The sequence below is a fragment of the Rosa rugosa genome, chromosome 6 (assembly GCF_958449725.1).
Source record: "Rosa rugosa chromosome 6, drRosRugo1.1, whole genome shotgun sequence".
NCBI lineage: Eukaryota > Viridiplantae > Streptophyta > Magnoliopsida > Rosales > Rosaceae > Rosa > Rosa rugosa.
The window spans coordinates 46,824,187-46,845,445 of NC_084825.1; the positions used below are offsets into that span (position 1 = coordinate 46,824,187).

Below are 21,259 nucleotides of genomic sequence, written 5' to 3' on the forward strand. Positions count from 1 at the left end.
ATACAACCGACCTGCAGTCAGAGGTGGGATTCCGGTTGTGTCCATCTGCCAATTATGCAACAGTTCGGCAGAGTCAGCGTTGCACCTATTTTTACATTGTCCTTTTTCCCAACATCTTTGGGGATGGCTGGCAACTCAGTTTGGAACCTCACTTCCTGCTTATAGCTCTCTGTTGGATTTTTGGGTTGGCTTTTGTCACAAGGTTTTCTCCCCTCAGCTTTATAATTTGTGGTTGGCAGCTGGCTTGCTTACTTTCATGGAAATTTGGAAGGCGCGAAATAGACTCAGGTTTGATGATCGATCTCCTATCTTTTCTACACTGTGTTGTTCAATTATGGCATGGCTTCGGCAATTTGGTTCCCTTGTTCCTGGTCACTTTAAGGGCGTCCTTGATTCCCGCCTATTATCCTCCCTTGGGGTGTGCCCCAAGCCCCGTAATGCGCCCAAGATTCAACGTGTCATATGGCATCCCCCCCTCTTTCCTTGGGTCAAAGTTAACACTGATGGTCTGGCGAAAGGTAATCCTGGTCCTGCAGCTTGTGGGGGAGTCTTTCGTGATGCCTCTGGGGTTTATTTAGGGAGTTTTTGTCAACCTCTTGGTCGCAATTCATCCTTCTATGCTGAACTTTGTGCGGTTATTGTGTCTATTGAAGTTGCTTTCACCAGAGGTTGGACTACTCTGTGGTTGGAAAGCGATTCTACTAGTGTTTTAGCATCTCTTTCCTCCATTTCTTTCTCTCCTCCATGGGACTTGAGAGAGTTAGATGGCAAAACTGCCTGAAGAACATTCAACAAATGCAATTTCGGAGCACTCATATTTTTAGGGAAGGGAATGCAGCTGCTGATAAGATGGCAAACTTAGGTGTTTCAAAGCACTCATTTACTTGGTATCCTAGCCCTCCTGCAGAGCTTCACAGGTACTTGCAGGCTGATTTTTTGGGACTCCCAAATTATCGCTTCACAGGTTGCTGAGATGATTATGTTGGCCTGTCATATTCATATTCAGAGGCTTCCTTCCCAGGAACCCCAGGAATTTGTGCGCATAGTTAGCTTCATCAGCATCTACATGAAGACCAGGACAGTGCAGCTAATTTCTTGTCTCTACTTTTAGATCTTCATATTCATAGGGAAGGCATTTCAGTGGCAGATTGCTTGGCGATTTTGGGATTGACTTTTCCTTCTCTTTGCTGGCTCCCTACGCCTCCAATGGAGATTTTTTCTAAGCTTCGTAATGATGCCTTAGGAGTCCTCCATTATCGTTGATTTGGTTGGATTTTTCTCTTTTGTTTTCTTTTTATGGGAAAGGTTTTGGTCTAGTCCCCCTTTCCCTTTTGTAATTTTTCTCTTTTTCAATAATTTAATCCGGGCGTGGGGCTGAGCCTCCCAGTTAGGCTGGGTTCCAAACCCCTTCTTAAAAAAAAAAAAAAAAAAAAAAAAAAAAAAAAAAAAAAAAAAAAAAAAAAAAAAACTGAAGATTCCTCCTATGAACTCTAGTTTTTAATATGTTTTTCTAAACTAATTCATCTCTGTACAAACAGTTTTAAAAGTTTGAGGAAAGAAACAAAATAGAACAACCAAAGATTCCTTGTATGCTTCTTTCCAGTACACCTGATAGGTCCAGGCTGAATTTTTGGGTATAGTATTCTAACTAGGTAAGGTTTGCATGTTTCTTTTTTTCCTCCAAGTTTGAACGTAAAACAGTTACAACGATAAGCTGAGAAACGTCAATTACAAAGGTTATAACTGTACATTTTACAAAGGTTGGGTTTTTACCAATTTTTCATTCAAGTTTCGCCCATGCAATCCCAAAAGCAGTTCAATGAACCATGAGAATCAAGGATTCACTTTTTACCTAATACAGAAGACGAATTAGAGTTCTTTCCACACACCTGTCCGGTTAAATGGTGCTTCCTCTCTACTATTCTGTGGATTGTTTTGATAAATGTGTTCCACCTGCACATCAATTCCATCATTTCAATAATCAAAACGCCTCCTACCAAAAATTGAGGTGCACCACTATTGGTCTTCATAGATTTTAGGTAACTAGAAGAGTTTTTACTAATATTGAGTTTTAACAGTAACCACTAATGATCCATTTGAATTTCAGATATTCAAATGAAACCAAAAGCCAATACATCTCTATGAAATGAATATCTGCAATGTAAATCTTAAATTCCAACCTCATTTGACTCAAAAAATATGATAAATGTTTTGCTACAAACTAAGACCTTATTTTATGGATGCATACGTGAAAGTGAAACAGATCTATCAGCAGACATCCACAATTTATTTTATGAAAGACGACGAGTCCTTGATTGTAATTTCTTTCGTTCCTTTTGTTGTTTTTTATTTTGTGTTGCAGGCAAAAGAAGATAGAGACGTGGCACACCCATGAGTGTGTAGAATATTGGGCTAAAAAGTCCACCAGGGAAAGTTAGCCCAAAACAGAACAGGCCTCGAAGATAACGACCCAGAAAGGGAGAGCAGATTAGGAAGATAATAGCAAATCATGGAGGCTAGGAAACACATTCTCAAAAAAAAGAAGAAGGAAGGAGGCTAGGGAACATTTCATACTTTTGTTTGCATTTCCGGGTAGCAACTAGTAAGATTCAACTAGGTCTCATGCAATAAGCACACTTTTTATATTATCGACTTATTTCTCTCTTGTTCTTCTTATTGTTCTATTGAGAGTTTAGGAGAAACCAAATTTTTTTGGGTGTGGGAGGTAAATTTTACAATTTTGTGGACCTATAAGAAATTGTGTCACATTTTGGTTTTAGGAGCAAGACCAACCTCAGGTCTACTTGGAAATAACAATTAATGGGGTCAACAAGGGTCGAATTATAATCGAGGTAATTAATCGGTGAATGCTTTCACTCTTTATCATTTAACCTTAATTTTCAAGAGTATATTAAACTTATTTCTTTTGAAATATGAAGTTGTTTTATGATCGGATTCTATACACAGTAAGAAATTTTAGGCATATTTGCAATGGTAAATCTCTAGTTTTATATTTATTTGTGAAAAATTTAACAATAGTGTTATGGTTATAAAAACTCATAAATTACATGTAGGTTATCCGAGAAAAAAAGGGTCATGCCTCCACTATAAAGGATCGAAATTTCATCTTATAAATAGAGGACTTGCAGCTCAGGTATGTATCTTTTTGCTTTGCTCTCTCTCTCTCATCTTTTTTTTTTTTATAAGATGAAATTTTGATCCTTTATAGTGGAGGCATGACCCTTTTTTTCTCGGATAATCTACATGTAATTTATGAGTTTTAATAACCATAACATATTGTTAAATTTTTCACAAATAAATATAAAACTAGAGATTTACCATTGCAAATATGCCTAAAATTTCTTACTGTGTATAGAATCCGATCATAAAACAACTTCATATTTCAAAAGAAATAAGTTTAATATACTTTTAAAAATTAAGGTTAAATGATAAAAAGTGGCATTCACCGATTAATTACCTCGATTATAATTCGACCCTTGTTGACCCCATTAATTGCTATTTCCAAGTAGACCTGAGGACTGAGGTTGGTCTTGCTCCTAAAACCAAAATGTGACACAATTTCTTATAGGTCCACAAAACTGTAAAATTTAACTCCGCACACCCAAAAAAATTTGGTTTCTCCTAAACTCTCAATAGAACAATAAGAAGAACAAGAGAGAAAGAAATGTACCTCATCGATCTTGATTACTTGTTTGGTGGTGCCGACCCGCTTTCCCTTCTTGTTTTTCCCGGTCATGTTGTTCCTCTATTGAAGAAGCCCTTCTGCTCTAGGTCTGGGCGGGACTGCGGCTTCTTCACTGTGAATCTCTCCACTCCAGCAGTAGGTTAAATATATGTACAGTTGAGATTTGGTGCAAATTTACCGGATTGCCCCTATGGGTAAATAGTTTGTCCGTACAAAGGGTAAATAAATAGTATCCCCGAGTTTGTCCGTAGCGGCAATTCGGTAAGGAACGAATTAGGCCTCTCTCTCAGTCTCAGTCTCAGATGGATGCTTCGATCGGGAAACGCTTATTCTCTTTGAGATTCGAATTAGCCACCTCATTTCGATCATAAAATCGGCCGGTCGAGGATTTGATTGTGCTCCAGGTAAGCTTCTCTTTGGCTTTGTGGCATTGAATTCCAGTTCTCTCTATTTGGTTTGGTCATATCGATCAGTTTTTCGGTATTTGTGATTCTTTTGTATTGGCAATTGACGGTAGTGTTGGAGCTAAGATAGTTGAGAGTGAGGGTTTAGAGTTTGCTAAGCCAACTGAAGCAAAAGAAAGAAATTGAGTGAAAACAATGAAATGCTTATAGCTTCTATGTTTGGAGGAGTTGTATTTCAAGTTAGTATTGGTATTAATCAGAAAGGTGGAAGATGATTTTTTTTCTTTTTAGTTGGTGATCATCTTTATGATTTTGAGTGCAATCTACTTAGTTCTTAAGCTGCCTCATGCATGTGTGGTAACTTCTCTTTTTTATTAACTTCAGTGATCATCTTTTTAATTTGTTTGCACCATAGAACTGGAGAGACTATATCACTTAAGGATGATCAAATTCTTAAGCTTCCTTAATTCGTAGACCCTATATAATATTTTGAATCATAATCAGTGAGAATGTTATGGATATTTGATATCAATTAGGATCTTGTGATCAATTTATATCAGCCAAGTAAGCACATTTGTTATTGTTTGTTGAGTAATATAGATGGGGAGATACCTTTCAATAATTGCTCGAGAAAATCATTATCTTGTCTGTGAAAGAAATAGGAATGCTGTTACTTAAGTACAGGCTCGCAAATTCCATAGGAGGGGTGAGTGGCACATGCTTTCTGTTTAACCTGCCTCCATAGGTGGTCAACTTGCCTCTGTCAAGTTAAGAAGAAACGATTCCCTGTAGTTCATATAACGACTATTAGTCCCATATAGAGGTAGAGGCATGTGAGTGATGTGACATTCATTGCAATGCATAGCTGTCGTCCACCGGGTGACTTTTTAGATCCTGCTTTACATACCTAGCATCCCTCCCCGGTAGACTCGTCTTTGGCTAGTCATACTTGTAGCCAGATTGTATAGGCAGAAAATTGCAAGAAAGGGACACCTAAAGCATTTACGCACTCCTCAATAGTCCCAATTTTAGCAAATGCAGGATTACAAAATTAACAAGGCATTATCTGGAGAAACATATCTATTTATGAGAAGGAAATAACAACTTGTTCGTATTGCCAGTTAATGGCCGAAATACTAAATTTTGTCACTACATCATTTTGCTGGTCAGCTGACTCTAAAGCATTTTTGGATGCTTGAGCAACTGCCCCAACCCAACAAAAATGGCTAAGAAAGAGTTATAGATGTATGATTATATATTATATATGTCACCAAAGTGTTTTATTCTTTAAGCATTGCACTTGAAGGCCAGGACAGCTTTTCAGCCATGCACTATTCAGATAACTTATTTGTCAACCGTTTGTGCATTTCTTGAACAATATTATCTTTTGCTGGTAATGTACAATATTTGACTTCACGAATTCCAGATAGTTTGTTAGTCCAGTTGTTTAACTTTTTCCTTTGAGTAATTTGATTAATACAAGTAAATAGTGAAAATTTGTTTGTGTATGTTGAACTTATTTTCATGCAATCAACAATGGTTTATCTGCTTTTACCATAGCTGATTTGTGGGCATCTTTTCATCCATATGTTCTTGATAATGGTAGGTCATTCATAAAGAAAAAAAAAGGAAGGAACAGTGTTAGTGGATGACCTTGTACATGTAATCACCACAAAGGGCAGAGGTAAGCCTTTGTTTTTTTTTGCCCCCCCCCCCTCCCCAACCACAAAAAACTTTTCCTTTTAATGGTCTGCAAGATAGAAATTATTCAGTTTTGCACAAAACACCTACTTTTTCTTTTAACGTTTGTGTGTGGATTGCAAATAAATATCAGCTAGGAAAACTAGTTAATCTTTTCTTAACAATGCTCTTTATGCATACTGTGTTTCTTATACATAATACAAAGTTAGTATAGACTTATAGATAGTGGTATAATCATGTGAGCAAAAAGCATGGAGGTTAGAGATTAGGGTGAGAGGACTTGGGCGTCTCTTTAAAAGGCAATGGTGTCGACTAGGGAACTCGAGAGGTATTTCTGTTGGATTTGTAATGATGTAGAGTGGGTGGTGTAAGTCACCAGCGTATTAGGCAGTCAGAACTTTGGTTTCTGTCTGAACCAGGGAAATGTGGCTTTTGGAACTGTGGTGATGATGCGGCTGCACTCTTGTCGACCTGATCACTAGGTCAACAAAACTATATATGGTGGTCTTAGAGCTAACAAACGTCACTTAAATTGGGTTTCATCTCACCATGTTTTTTGGCACTGGTATCATCGTCTAGGGTGAAACAATTGTTGGAATCTCTTTGGTTTGGTCATATCAGTTTTTTGATATTTGTGATTCTATTGTATTGGCAATTGACAGTACTGAGGAGCTAGCTGATAGTAAGAAAGTTGAGAGTGAGGGTTTAGAGTTTGAGAAGCCAACTGAAGCAAAAGAAAGAAATTGAGTGAAAACAATGAAATGCTTATAGCTTCTATGTTTGGAGGAGTTGTATTTCAAGTAAGTATTGGTGTTAATCAGAAAGGTGGAAGATGATTTTTTTTGGTTGGTGATCATCTTTATGATTTTGAGTGCAATCTACTTAGTTCTTAAGCTGCCTCATGCATGTGTGGTAACTTCTCTTTTTTTATTAACTTCAGTGATCATCTTTTTTGTTTGCACCATAGAACTTGAGAGGCTATATCACTTAAGGATGATCAAATTCTTAAGCTGCCTTATGTGAGGTAACTTAGCCTCTAATTCACAGCTGTCCCCCTGAAAGCTGCAATTAACAAAGTTCTAAACCATATATTGCAGAAAACCAATATTAAAGCAATAACCTCCAGGTGAAACTCTACATGATTTTCTGCATTTTATCAAAATCATTTGTTCTAAACACAAAAGCTCCCAAACTTATTGTTGACTAAATTTCTTAATAGCTTAAGATTTTTAGCTTTAGTATCCCAAACCCATGATTTATGGATGGTTGGTCAAAACCACTCAGGTGGTAAATCGGTCACCTCCAAGGCATTTGGATTTGTTGCTGGTTATGATATGGAGTCTTAAGAGTGGGAGATCTTTATTACAGCAGTTCAGTACAGTTATGCATAGAGCTAGGCTAAGCATCTTCGAATGACTATTCTAAGTCTGAAGTTGGCTGGAGTTTTGCTGCAGGAGAAAGACTATTAAGTCTGAGTAAATTAATGAATCAATTCAGCAAGTTTCGTCTTGTCAAATAGTGGTGAACCTACTTTAAAGTGTTAAGGGGCAGACCTGGTCTACAGCCCTGTGAAGCTGGTCTCCTCTACTGTATGGAGTTGAGTGCCACTGTGGAGCCTAAGGAGAACTCTTATTGGAATATTTCCCATTTCATTTTTATGTAGCTATATACGTGTTGGGTTTAGGCTTTTCGTGAGCAAATTAACAGGTCATTAACGTGTGTTAGGGAAAGTAGCTTTGCGTGAAAGCACAAAAGAAAGCATAGGAATCCAAAGGGTAGTTTTCTTTGGTAACTGAAACTTTTCGGTTTGTAAAGCGTAAGATTTCAGATTTCTAATTTTTTCTTTCTTATCATGGTGAAATCAGAAATCTTTCACAGATATATGAATTGCAATTGCAATTAGTACTGACAACAGAACCTAAGATGCAGCAAAGCCATCTTCTCTCTCTATCTCTTTCCGGGAGCACGTATTATGTATATGACTTTGCTTATTTGGGCTGCTACTTTCTCTGTCTCTGTTTCTCCTTTTGGGTGATAGATGCAACATCTTGTTAAGTTGGTTATATGGTTGTTGAATAGTTGTATGCTTCGTGATCGTATGATTTTTTTTCCCTTGTAAGCAGGTTATGTTGACTACAGTAAATTTGTTTTAAAATTCAGCATGCAGGCAACTATAGAACGTCATGAGAAGCATATAAAAGACAACCAAGCTGACAACAGATCTTTTTTTTTTTTTTTTTTGAAATAACCAACAACAGATCTGTTGCCAGTGAACAAAATGTGCAGGTCATGCCACTTTTTTGTAAGATGATCCAAAAGCTAAAAAGTGCTTGAAATTATAGCTGAGGAACAGTTGGAGCCAAATGTTAATATGAAAAATATAATTAGATGGCATTTCATGTACTTTTTATCTGTAAATGACCTTAGATATTACCACCCATGACCTTTCTCCAGTGCATATCCTACGCAATTTGATGCCTTCTTGTCTCATTTTTTTGATAGAGTTGTTAATATTCAAAAATGGCAGCAGCTCAAGCATGAAGCAACTAGCATGATGAAGCAGATAGAGCATCTTGAAGTTTCTACATGGTTCACAAACTTGTCATATATAGTTTTCGAAAGCATCTCTTATACTTGCATCTGTAAATGGCTCAGGAAATTGTTGGGAGAGAGTCTAGAACTACGCACCATTGAAGATTTCTTGCAAAAGTTGGAGAGGAGTGCGAACTGCATTTGAGCAAGGAAGGTTCATATCTCTGAAAAAGAATAGATTTTGTAGCATTTTTCAATTAATTGTCTCAAAAAGTATGAACTGCTAATAGCTGTTATTTGTTGTCAAAGCTGGGGTAATGATCTAAGCTGTAAATTATGTGATAATAGGTACTGACAGTAACATTGTATCATCTTCATTAAATGGATATTTAACAAGCTTTATTTTCTTGTCAATACTCCAGAAACAGGTTTTCAAGGAACAGATTGAGTCATTGAGCAACTGAGAGAAAAGGTAAATTTCTACAGTACTACCGTCATTTACGGGATATGCGGGCCCCAAACTCTGTGTGTAGACACACTTATTTAGGTCCACCAAAATTTGTCTATAGTACATGTGACAGCAGCTTGCTGGTTAAAAATAAATAAGGTTTTTGAATGTTTAAAGGCTTTAATATAACGTTCTAAACAGTTATTTTCAAAAATAAATAAATATAGCAATTACGGTCCGTGTGTGGCCTATAATACACCTAATCATATATACATTTCATAGGAGTAAAATTAATCTTTTTCTGAAGACTTTTTCCTATTGGGACATCCATATAGGCCTTATTTGAATTTTGAGGAATTTTCTATCAGCTTCAGTTTTACCATTCAGAAATGTCGAGCCCTTTATACAACCACAGGTGCATGTTTGATTTTGCGTGCTAGGGTGGGTAATCCACTGAGGCCTATCTGATAACTTGAGGAAAGTTTGATAGATAGAGTCAATGATACAACATCTCAGGGCTGCTAAGTGCAAACGATAAACGTTAAAGTTGATTATAATGAGAGGCACCACAAATTGGAAGAAATCAACAGTGTTTGGGATTTGGCTTTGGATGAGGCAATGAGAAGAAAATGGATGAGAATACCAACACTGCCACTGGTTTCATGTTGCCTCATACCGGAATGTTTTGATACCACTGGCTACAGTCTGACAATCTTCTTCTCTACACTAAACAGCCGCCGCATCATCTCTTGCAACAGTCCAGTGCTGTTAACAAAAGACTGGTGAGAGAATGCTCCCAAGACTGACTATTTGTGAACCGAACACAATCGGATGCGCTTATTTTCTATTAAAAAGTTTCTGATAATTTTGTTTTGATATTTTGTTCTGATAATAGGAGTACCCTGTGTTTGGTAGTTCTATTCAAGTCAAAATGTGTTTTCTGCACTTTGCTCCTGCACTGGGCTTTAGTTTTTATTCATTTATCCATAATCGAAAACACATCAATAATAAAAAGATCCAGAGCAAAGCGCCAACATTTCTTGGATTGTAACTGCTACTTTATTACGTATAAACGTAAGAAGAAAAAATCTGCAATATTAACTGGTATAAGCACTAGTAATAATAATAAGCAGAAGGCCAGAAAAGCTGATATTGCTGGGTTCATTCAAATGAGAGCAGCAGAAGTTGCTAGACACAACTTCCAGGTTATTTAATAACAATATTTAGGGTACTTGAAGAAGCATCGGCAAATAGTACATACTTAATACAAGTCACTTAGCAAAATAGTTTTGTTTGGATCCAAGTCCATCAAAATGAAAAAAAAACCTCAACAAGTATGTTTATGCATTATTGTAGACTTCGCACTTCTGAACTGATAGTCGATAACAAAATGAGTTTAGCATATGCTTAGAAATCGTTACACAGCATCACTCAAATGTAAAATAAACGAAACACTAAGAAGATAAAGGCCTGGTACTAAATATATCCCCATGCTTATACACATTAAGCTTCCAATTGTATGTAATATGTACTATTCTCTAGCAAGCTAGCTTATTCAAAGGGATATTGAACCTCTGAGCAATGTCAACGGCGCTTTGACAAAGAGGAATATATTATTGTTTGACTTCAATTGTTTTAAACAAGAGGTATGAAAAGAACTTTAAGCCCAAAAAGATCCAGTACAGAATCCAGTAACTTGACATATTCATTCAGCAATCGGAAAAAGTAACTAAGACTAAAGATAACAGCACAACATGAAGCCTATTTTCTAAAAATTCTTTGCATAACAACCAATTTGGCTTACGATACCAATGCAAGGGTCTCCTCTAGAAAAGGCTAGCGAAGAGAGGCAGAATATAAGTTCAGTCCAACTTGATTGTTATCAACTTGATTTGTCGGAAGTGCGGAAGTGCGGAAGTGCAGATTGTTATCAACTTGATTTGTCATGGGAAGAAAACAGAAGGAGCTGAATGAATGACAATTTGTGAACTCTAGTTTTTAATATGTTTTCCAGAACCTAATTGATCTCTCTGTGCAAACCAATTTTAAAAGTTTGAGGGAAGAAATAAAAACAACAACTGAAGATTCCTCATATGAATTCTAGTTTTTAATATGTTTTTCTGAACTAATTGATCTCTCTGTGCAAACCAATATTAAGAGTCTGAGGAAAGAAATAAAATACAACAACTGAAGATTCCTCCTATGAATTCTAGTTTTTAATATGTTTTCCTGAACTAATTCATCTCTCAGTACAAACACTTTTCAAAGTTTGAGGAAAGCAACAAAATACAACACTTGATGATTCCTCCTATACTTCCTTCCAGTACACCACCGCAGACTGACAGGTCCAGGCTTAATTTGGGGTATAGTATTCTAATTTTCTGTCACTACACCGCACATAATCAAAGGTCCTAAACCTGATCTTCAAAAATTCCAGGAAAACAATCAGCCCCACAAAATGTTCCCCATCAAGATGATATAACTTACTTTCTAATTGTGTGTATTGTTAACAGCATTATATACTCACAGGAACTTGACACAGAGTTCTGTTCTCCTTTAAAATGTAAACAGAAACAAATGAATGTGTAGAGTAGCACCTTTTCTTTTTTCCTATTGAGTTGCTAATAAGAACTCATAATCATATAACTGCAGAGATAGATTTCGCCAAGCATTGAAATCAGGTCAAAACGAGTTAAAGACAGATCTTAACAAACCACATGGATAACAACTCCAGAACAGGACTTAGTAAAAAAAGGCTACAGACATTACGGAGGCCAAACAAAATGAAAAGGCAATTTAGCTACTAACTATATATAGCTGAGAATTACACCTATAGTTTAGCAACTAACATAATCACCATTCAACAATAAGAATTTAGCTACCGGACTGTGTGACGGACCAAAATAACTTTGAAAAGCCAAATGCGTGAAATTTTCTCCTCTAATAATGGATTTTCTACGTAGTCGCTTCTCACAAATACGTAGGTCCATTGCCATCTCAACAACAACACAAACTAAAATTACTCCAGAAATGTCAAATCAAGCCACTCACTAGAAGCACAAAAGTAGAAACAACATGCTTCAAATGATGCAGCAAAACGACCAAAAGAAGTAGAAAAAAAAATAACAAGACCATAGAGGATGGGGGGGAAAAAACTAGCCACGAACCTGCTTTGTAAACTCTTTTGGTCAACTAGCTTCTCAGGTGCAGATGATCCACTGTTCCTTTGCCTCGTGAATAAGATTCACTGTCAATAAACACAATGGAATTAGTCAATTTATCATGGGGTCGACATGAATGACAAATACAAAAACCTGATCCTGATTTATATTAAGGTGCTTAAATTCCTAAAGCACAACCTGACATGCATGAATGACATGCACAAAAACCTGATCCTGATTCATATAAGGTGCTTACATTCCTACAGCGCAACCAAGTAATCCGGCGCGTTGCAGAGTAAGGAATCCACTTGAGACTATTCGCGCAACAAAGGAGGTGGGTTGGTTGCAGTTCAGAGAATGACTTGCATGCAGCCATGATGGAATTGATATAGATAAGGATTAAATACTGTTTACTCCCTATACTTATAGGGTTTCATCGTTTCAGTCCCTGACCTTCGAATTTCACCTAAAAAGTCCCTAAACTCTCAATTTCCTCCCAATTGGTCCCTGCCATCAAAATTTTCTGTTAAAGTTGTTGAAAATGTCTATTATGCCCTTACTTACTTTGTTTTTTTTAATTTATTTTTTCTCTCTCTTTTATTTATTTTTTTCATTTCACCTCTTGAAGGTCTTTGGATTGGAACCATCTTGATGAGGAGATGAACAGAAGGAGGCGAGAGAGCCGGAAGAAGAAGAAGTGGTAAAAAGAAAAAAAGAGAGGAAGAGAAATATATATATATTTAAGTAAATGAGGGTATAATAGACTTTTTAGGGGAAGATAACGGAGTTTTTGACGGATGCTTGACGGCAGGGACCAATTGGGAGGAAATTGGGAGTTCAGGGACTTTTTAGGTGAAATTCGAAGGTCAGGGACTGAAACGATGAAACTCTATAAGTATAGGGAGTAAACAGTATTTAACCCTATAGATAATAACGCAGCAGTTGCTAATCTCCATCACTTCCATATACTGTGGTTTAGCTACCCTTCTGTTATCTTTCTGTCTTTTCTTTATCTTAGCTAACATATGTGTGAATTTGTAGAGGAACAATAAAATTTGCATTATGGAGTATTGTAGAGTGGGTATTTTATCTTTTATTAATTCAAATGTACATAGCATTAGAATTTTGTCATTGTAATGTGTAATATTTTTTGCCAATAGGACAATTAATTTTTTGCAATTAATCAAAAAATCAATATATATAATTTTTTTAAAAAAAAATTGAAAAAAATTTGATGGCGTTTCTAAAATGCCATGGACATTTGATGGCGTTTTGAAAACGCCATGGAATACATTTGATGGCGTTTTCAAAATGCCATGGAATAAAATTTGATGGCGTTTTGAAAACGCCATGGAATACATTTGATGGCGTTTCCAAAACGCCATGGAATTAATTTTAATGGCGTTTTAGAAACGCCATTGATCTGTTTAAGAAAAGACGGCACCGGTATTTACGGCGTCTGGGGATGGCGTTGAAAAACGCCATGAAATACATTTAATGACGTTTTTCAAACCCATTAATGTATTTCTGTGTAGTAGTGAATTGATGTTCTTGTGAAACTGAACATAAACCAAATGTCTAAATGAGAAACTGCAGCTTATGCTAAAACTGAAAATAATCCCTAAATTGATTGTGTACTGAAATTACATGCCTATTCATGTGTGCCTATTATGTGATTGTGTACTGAATTGATTAAAGTTGGGCAGAATATTCACACAAATGACATTTTTGCCTCTCATTAGTAACAATTATCTTATGTTTAATCGGGTTTTCTATAGGGCTAAAAAATGGATGCAATTGATATTTCAAGACGTTTAAGTCAAGAAGCATCCGTTTGTTTGCATTCGTTAAAATTCACATTTCAACTTTGGATACCGGGGATAAGGATATTTGTATGAAATATTTGAACATATTCCAAAACAATATTCCTTTGGAGTGATAAGGAGATTTGAGACTGTGGAGGAGTCAAGTCGTCATTTTCGGAGTTTGAATGAAAATAACCCTGACTTTGGATACATCATCAGACCAGATGGTTTTTTCACTTTAGATGATACTGAAGGGGGTGCTTGCATGGTGAAGTACCATTGGGTGTTTGAGACCGCTGAACATTGGTACAATAACTTCCAGAAAAAAAAAAAAAAAAAGGTCAGATGATGATTTTTATAGAATTTTAAGTAAAATTGGACCAGCTTTGGAGTCTCGGTACAAGATCACTGAATTTATTGGTGATATAAAGAAGGATATAGTTATTACAGATGATGAGCAGGTATTATTTTGGAACTGGGTTCCAGATTGTAAGGGTTTTGAGACTGCAATGAATGTCCTTACACAGTTTCTCAACGATATAAGGATGCTTGTCACTGATCCTAGCCGTCTTGATGCATTGGTGAGATTCATCACAGATGACCTTCTAGTTACTCATGTTCCCAAACCTGAGTTCCGATTGTGGGTTTTCAATTATCCTGTATTCATGACCAAGAAAAAGAGAGTGAGATTTCTTGAAGGGTTGTTTAAGATGGTGTCTGATCCGGTATATGTATTAGGAATCATTCACAATTTTGAGAAAGAACTATGGACATATCGGTTTGCTTGGGACAAACAGTTGGGCACTGATCCAGTGTTGCGGGTTATTCTGAAATATAGGAAAGGTTATGCTGGGACAGGTAAAGACTTAGCAAGATTCCTGTATAATTGCGTTAAACGCTATGCTGAGCATGCGCAAAAGTTGACACAGGTATTTGTTCTTACTTTGAGTAGTTATATTATTTGCATTGATTCTTACTGAACCAAAAATATATATTAATTTTGATGTGTTCGCTAATTATATTTCTTGAATGAACATAAAGAACTCACACAAATTGAGGTCACAGACTTGTTCTTGTCTATTCAATATTTTGCATGCGTGTTAGAGCATCTTTTTGATGCAATATACAAGAGTGTGCTATCGTTATATGTTAGTGCTCAGGGCAGTAAGTACTCAACAGATCAGGTCCTAAATATGTTGAAAGGTTTGTATTCTTTTACTCATTTATATATGTATTTGACATTGCAACTTTGATGATTATATCTGAATATATATTATATCGTGACTGTTCTTATTGACAGGAGGGGATGCTGTTTGAGGAGAAGGACGGTGGGAATTGTGCGTGCTTTATTTTTGTTGTTTAATCGGGTTTTCTATAGGGCTAAAAAATGGATGCAATTGATATTTCAAGACGTTTAAGTCAAGAAGCATCCGTTTGTTTGCATACATTAAAAATTCTTTTCCACATTTCAACCTTGGATACCGGGGATAAGGATATTTGTTATGGGATATTTGAACATATTCCAAAACAATATACCTTTGGAGTGATAAGGAGCTTTGAGACTCTGGAGAAATTAAATTCTCATTTTAGGAGTTTAAATGAAGATAACCCAGACTTTGGATACATCATCAAGCCAGATGGTTTTTTCACTCCGGTTGATATTGAAGGGGCCGGGATGTTTGCATGGTGAAGTACCATCGGGTTTTTGAGACCGCTGAACATTGGTACGAAAACTTCCGAGAAAAAAAAAGGTCAGATGATGACTTCTATAGAATTTTAAATAAAATCGGACCAGTGTTGGAGTCTCGGTACAAGAGGACTAAATATATTGGTGATATAAAGAAAGACATAGTTATTACAGATGATGAGCAAATATTCTTTTGGAATTGGGTTCCAAAAAGTAAGGATTTTAAGACGGAAGTTAAGGTCCTTGAACAGTTTCTCATGGATATAAAGACGCTCGTCATTTCATCAAAACTGTACAAGTTTGGACAGTTCAAATAGGACTTAGAGTTAGCAGACGTCAATTTGCCTTCGACTTACATCGTTCTCCCAAATTCCCAATTTTGAAGAAAAGCTTCCATATCTCTCTTTATTACCATTCAATGGATTCGTTTGGCAATTGAAGCATTTAATATTAGTGATAGGCCAAAACGACTTCGTTTTAAAACTAAATATGGGAAGAAGAAAAAAAAACTGACGCACAGTTCAAATAGGACTTAGAGTTAGCAGACGTCAATTTGCCTTCGACTTACATCGTTCTCCCAAATTCCTAATTTTGAAGAAGAGCTTCCATATCTTTCTTTATTACCATTCAAGGGATTCGTTTGGCAATTGAAGAATTGAAGATTGAAAATTTGAAAAGCTCTTATTTTGTTCTTCCATTGACAACAAGTAAGTTTTCTTCTTCTTCTTCTCGTTTTTTTTTTTATTGTGACGTTTGAATGTTTGATGATGAATCGATGATGCTTTGATTCCTATAATTACATAGCTACTGACCATATTTATGCTATTGAATTTCATCAAATTATACTACTGAATTTTAACACAATCCGTTATGCTACTACACTTCATCAAATTAGAATTAGTTTATCCATTTGTATGCATTTTATTATCTTATGGCAATATCTTTTATGCATAAATTGAATGATAACAGTTATGAAGTGATATTTTAAAAAAGGATCGAGACCAGAGGAGACTTCATCTTCTAGAAATATAGTGATGGAGTAATGATGATTTTCAATTGATTGCCGAATCTATCTTTACCGAGTTTCATATGAATTCTTATATTGTTGGAGGAAGAAGAAAATAGTTGTACTACTATATATGCAGTCTAACAGATTTGATGTAATTTCTTTGTGCTATTCTCCTCCAGATTCCTTTGCTCTTTTGGTTCTGCAGATTTGGGTGTTTTTTTGTTTGTAGAAGGGCGATAGCAAATTTAGTTGTTTGGTGAACCACGTTCTTTTTTTTTTTTTTTGCTGATTAATTGGTTTCTAAATAATATCAATAAAACATGTTGGAAATTATTAAATTGAATATCTGGACACATAAGACGCCAATTTAGATACCACATCATTTGGTATTGATTTTTGGAATAATTTTTTGGGGTCTGTAGCACTGCAAAAATTAAAAAAATATAAACTGAAAAACGACGTTCGTGGAACATGGTATACATGGTGGTTCAGATTGTTCTTGTTGATGAAAATAACATGTACTTATTTTTTATTGGCTATGTTAATTTAACCTTTTTTTTTTTTACCTTCTCTAAGTTCTTTATCAAATTCGAGTGATATTATTGGCTTAAACTGTAACATGACACGCCACGTAGTAATCTAGGACCATAGAGTAGTTACTCTATAGGGTGATTCTCACTCCTATATTTGAGAAAGTCAGAAAACTACTCCATATTTTGTGGGATATTGCAAATTTTTATTTTTTTTTAAATTATGATAATTCTGAATGCATATAGGGTTGGGCAGCCAGTTTGAAACACTGATCAGCAAGCTTCTAAAATCAAAAGGTAGCAATCCAAAGCTCAAAGACAACACTGGCATGGTACTCTTCCCAGGTAGCAATCAATGCTTTCAAGCCTGCAACATGTATAAGGGGAATCGTAGAAGAAAACAGAAAATCAGTTATAGTACTAACTAAACCACACCCCCAAAAGAAAAGAAAAGAAAAAAAACAAAACAAATCAACTTTATTTGTCATGGGAAGAAAACAGACGGAGCTGAATGAATGACAATTTTTGAATTCTAGTTTTTATTGTTTTCCAGAACTAATTCATCTCTTTGTGCAGACCAATTTTAAAAGTTTGCCGAAAGAAAGAAATTACAACTGAAGATTCCTCCTATGAACTCTAGTTTTTAATATGTTTTTCTAAACTAATTCATCTCTCTACAAACAGTTTTAAAAGTTTGAGGAAAGAAACAAAATACAAAGATTCCTCATATGCTTCTTTCCAGTACACCACCAAAGATTGACAAGTCTAGGCTTAATTTTGGGTATAGTATTCTAACTAGGTAAACCGCCCGCGCGATGCTGCGGGTTTGCATGTTTCTTTTTTTCCTCAAAGTTTGAACGTAAAACAGTTACAAAAATAAGCTGAGAAACGTCAATTGCAAATGTTATAACTGTACATTAGAATCAAGGATTCACATTTTACCTAATACAGAAGATGAATTAGAGTTCTTTCCATACACATCTGTCCGGTTAAATGCTGCTTCCTCTCTACTATTCTGTGGATTGTTTCGATCAATGCGTTCCACCTGCACATCAATTCCATCATTTCAATAACCAAAACGCCTCCTACCAAAAATTGAGGTCCACCAATATTGGTCTGCATAGATTTTAGGGAATTAGAAGAGTTTTCACTAAAATTGAGTTTTAACAGTAACCACTAATGATCCATTTGAATTTCAGATATTCAAATGAAACCAAAAGCCAATATATCTCTATGAAATGAATATCTGCAATGTAAATCTTAAATTCTAATCTCATTTGACTCGAACAAAAATGATAAATGTTTTGCTACAAACTAAGACCTTATTTTATGGATGCATAAGTGAAAGTGTGCGAAGATTTAAAACAGATCTATCAGCAGACATCCACAGTTTATTTTAATAACTAATAACTTCAGAAGATACCAAGTATACCTGAATCCGAAACAATCAAAGAACTAGACAGCACACTGTTCCTAAAATCTGCAAAATGAAGAAGTACTTGGAGAATTTTATGTTACCATATAGAAATCAAATTCAGCTATCATGTAGTGTAATCCCTAAACAACTAACTTATCCTCCTTTTTCTTTCTTTCTCCTCATTCATGTAATTCTAAACACATCTAGTACAAAATCAAATTACCTACTAATTACTGATCTTCTCAAAGCTCACTTCTCCTATAATTACAGCTCACAGATGATAAAAAACTGTTCTTTCAATCACAGATACTTCCCACAAAATTGAAGAAAATTAAAATGGGATAAGAAGTACACCAGAAAACCAAACCAAATCAAATCCAATCAGTGAGGGAAAGAAACCTTATTGGGTTTCACAGAACAAAACTCACAAAACACAATGCCTTGTGCAAGAACCAGAAAAGGGACAGAGAAACTGGAGGAGCCCATTATAACAGTATGCACAGAACAACAACCAGAGATAATAGAAACATCTACCTTCAGAATTGCTTAAAAGAAACTAAAACCAATGCAACATGTAGAGAAACCTTTTAGCTACTGGACTGTGTGATGGACCAAAATAACTTTGAAAAGCCAAATGCGTGAAATTTTCTCCTCTAATAATGGATTTTCTACGTAGTCGCTTCTCACAAATACGTAGGTCCATTGCAATCTCAACAACAACACAAACGAAAATTGGAGTACAATATTCAGAAATGTCAAATCAAGCCACTCACTAGAAGCACAAAAGTAGAAACAACATGCTTCAAATGATGCAGCAAAACGACCAAAAGAAGTAGAAAAAAAAATAACAAGACCATAGAGGATGGGGGGGGGGGGGGGGGGGGGGAACTAGCCACGAACCTGCTTTGTAAACTCTTTTGGTCAACTAGCTTCTCAGGTGCAGATGATCCACTGTTCCTGTGCCTCGTGAATAAGATTCACTGTCAATAAACACAATGGAATTAGTCAATTTATCATGGGGTCGACATGAATGCCAAATACAAAAACCTTATTCTGATTTATATTAAGGTGCTTAAATTCCTAAAGCACAACCTGACATGCATGAACGACATGTACAAAAACCTGATCCTGATTCATATAAAGGTGCTTACATTCCTACAGCGCAACCAAGTAATCCGGCGCGTTGCAGAGTAAGGAATCCACTTGAGACTATTCGCGCAACAAAGGAGGTGGGTTGGTTGTTGGTTCGATGAGAGGAGCTGCTGCAGGGGATGTGGTCGATAGTGAACTTGTGGCAATGAAGAAGACCCTGACCCCGAACAAAACGTTCCTCCCAAACGAAAGCAAATCTTTTGGTTCCGATTTGGAACAAGCGCGGTAAATGGTGGAGGTAAAGGTGCCTTTCCCAGGGCTCGTACGTGTCTGGGATAACGGGAAGAGCATCATCAAGGCCCTTGACTGGTTCATCTAGCCACTGACGCCGGACAATATCAAAAACGTAAACACCAAGCTGCTCGGAGAATTTGTCGGTGGGTTTCATAGAGCCAAAGCATGGTAAGTAGGAGTCGCCGGAAATCACCACTCCAGGGCCCCAGAGACCCCAGAACCTGCTAGAGATGCAGTCCCACTCGTGTTTCTCCAAATCATAACGAAACAGGAGATTATAAATACCAAGGGAATAGGTGTAAATATACTTGTTCGATACTCCAAGCTGTGTTCGAAACCCGCATGTGGCGGGAAACTCCGAACGGACACCAGAGCGAGGATCGAGACGGTGACAACATCGCTGTCCCAAGGTATAGATGAGACCGTCTTTGTTGCAGGCCACCGACTCTTGCGAAGGGAATGAAACCCCTTGTACAGAACGCCATTCCTGGCCTACATATGAGGGTTTCAGGTCCAAGTAATTATACCCAATATAGGGTTTCACACCAGAGGAATCTCGCTTTCTACATTGATATCCACCAATCATGAATAATCGGGAGTCCAAGACCACAACGCCGTGAGGAAGGCGCAGGTAATCATCATCAAATTCAGGAAGATCTAGGGGACGGAAGATTACCTTATTATCATCATCATCATCATCAATCTCTTCAGATCCACTGATTTGCCTCGGCCGCCGTCCATCTTCAATGACGAACCATAAACACGTACGACACCGAGTTGTCGTCTGCCTTGACCTGTAGGTACAGGTAGATGGGCCTATCCCAAGCAACCTTCTTCTTGTCCCTCGTTTTGTTTTTCTTTCCCATTCTCCCGATCTTTCTTGCTTTGCTCTCCTATCTGGTCTCGATCGCAAACCCTAGTTCGACAATTCTCTTCTCTCGCGTTGCTATGATATGATGCCTCTATATATAAACTATACTATAGCCCAATCCACAAAAAGAGAAACAAAATGAATAGCGTCCTGCCTTTTCTGCCCCTGCTTCATGTCTTCTATTACGGAATTGTCCTGACACCTCTTCTATGGCATCGAGTCCCAGCAGCTGTTTGCTTCTCTTGCCACCGATTAGTGTTGGCGTGGCCGCGCGTCCTCTCACTGCAGAAATATATATATATATATATATATATATATATATATATATATATGTATATATATATAGAGAGAGAGAGAGAGAGAGAGAGAGAGAGGTAGACAGTGACGGTGAGATCGAGGGTCTGCTTCTTTCCTCCGCACAAAGAGATAGAGAGCGAAGGGAGTAAGAGGAAGAAGAAGAGATTCAACAGTAAGCAAGTAAACTATGGAAAGAGGGAAGAACTTTTTGCGGTATGTTCCTATGCGGAATCAAATCCAATTGAAGCAAGGTTTGATTTCAACTTGGAGAATAAGACGATTGCTCATGTATGTTTTTTTTTTTT

General features: G+C 36.6%; 1 protein-coding gene and 1 long non-coding RNA gene across 7 annotated transcripts; one reads left to right on the forward strand and one right to left on the reverse strand.

The window, feature by feature from the left end:
- The first annotated feature begins 3,952 nt into the window (after nt 1-3,952).
- LOC133717891 (uncharacterized) lies at nt 3,953-9,761 on the forward strand. Of its 5 annotated transcripts, XR_009850014.1 has the most exons (4): nt 3,956-4,110; nt 8,339-8,557; nt 8,766-8,815; nt 9,232-9,755. It is a non-coding gene; the product is annotated as an uncharacterized LOC133717891 (long non-coding RNA). The 5 variants fall into 5 exon arrangements; XR_009850013.1 differs by lacking the exons at nt 8,766-8,815; nt 9,232-9,755 and adding an exon at nt 5,717-5,794 and having other exon boundaries at nt 3,953-4,110; nt 8,314-8,757; XR_009850011.1 differs by lacking the exons at nt 8,766-8,815; nt 9,232-9,755 and adding an exon at nt 5,717-5,794 and having other exon boundaries at nt 3,955-4,110; nt 8,339-8,757.
- A 7,345-nt stretch (nt 9,762-17,106) lies between these two features.
- On the reverse strand, nt 17,107-20,676 carry LOC133717690 (uncharacterized). 2 transcript variants are annotated; one of them, XR_009849883.1, is made up of 5 exons: nt 19,552-20,676; nt 19,301-19,380; nt 18,416-18,463; nt 17,926-18,028; nt 17,107-17,350 (listed from the first exon to the last, which is right to left on the reverse strand). XR_009849883.1 is itself a non-coding variant. In XM_062144404.1 (4 exons), exons 1-2 carry the CDS (start codon nt 20,370-20,372, stop codon nt 19,326-19,328), a joined length of 876 nt encoding a protein of 291 aa, XP_062000388.1. In that variant the 5' UTR covers nt 20,373-20,676; the 3' UTR covers nt 17,107-17,350; nt 17,926-18,028; nt 19,301-19,325. The 2 variants fall into 2 exon arrangements, 1 of the variants encoding a protein (XP_062000388.1); XM_062144404.1 differs by lacking the exon at nt 18,416-18,463.
- Between the last annotated feature and the right edge of the window lie 583 nt (nt 20,677-21,259).

Excerpts from the sequence above, each read along its gene's own strand:
- LOC133717690 (XM_062144404.1), bottom strand. The coding sequence starts at position 20,372 with ATGATTGGTGGATATCAATGTAGAAAGCGAGATTCCTCTGGTGTGAAA. Across the intron at positions 19,381-19,551 it reads CTTGGTTGCGCTGTAGGAAT|TGAATCTTATTCACGAGGCA; the intron begins GTAAGCACCTTT and ends GTTTATTGACAG.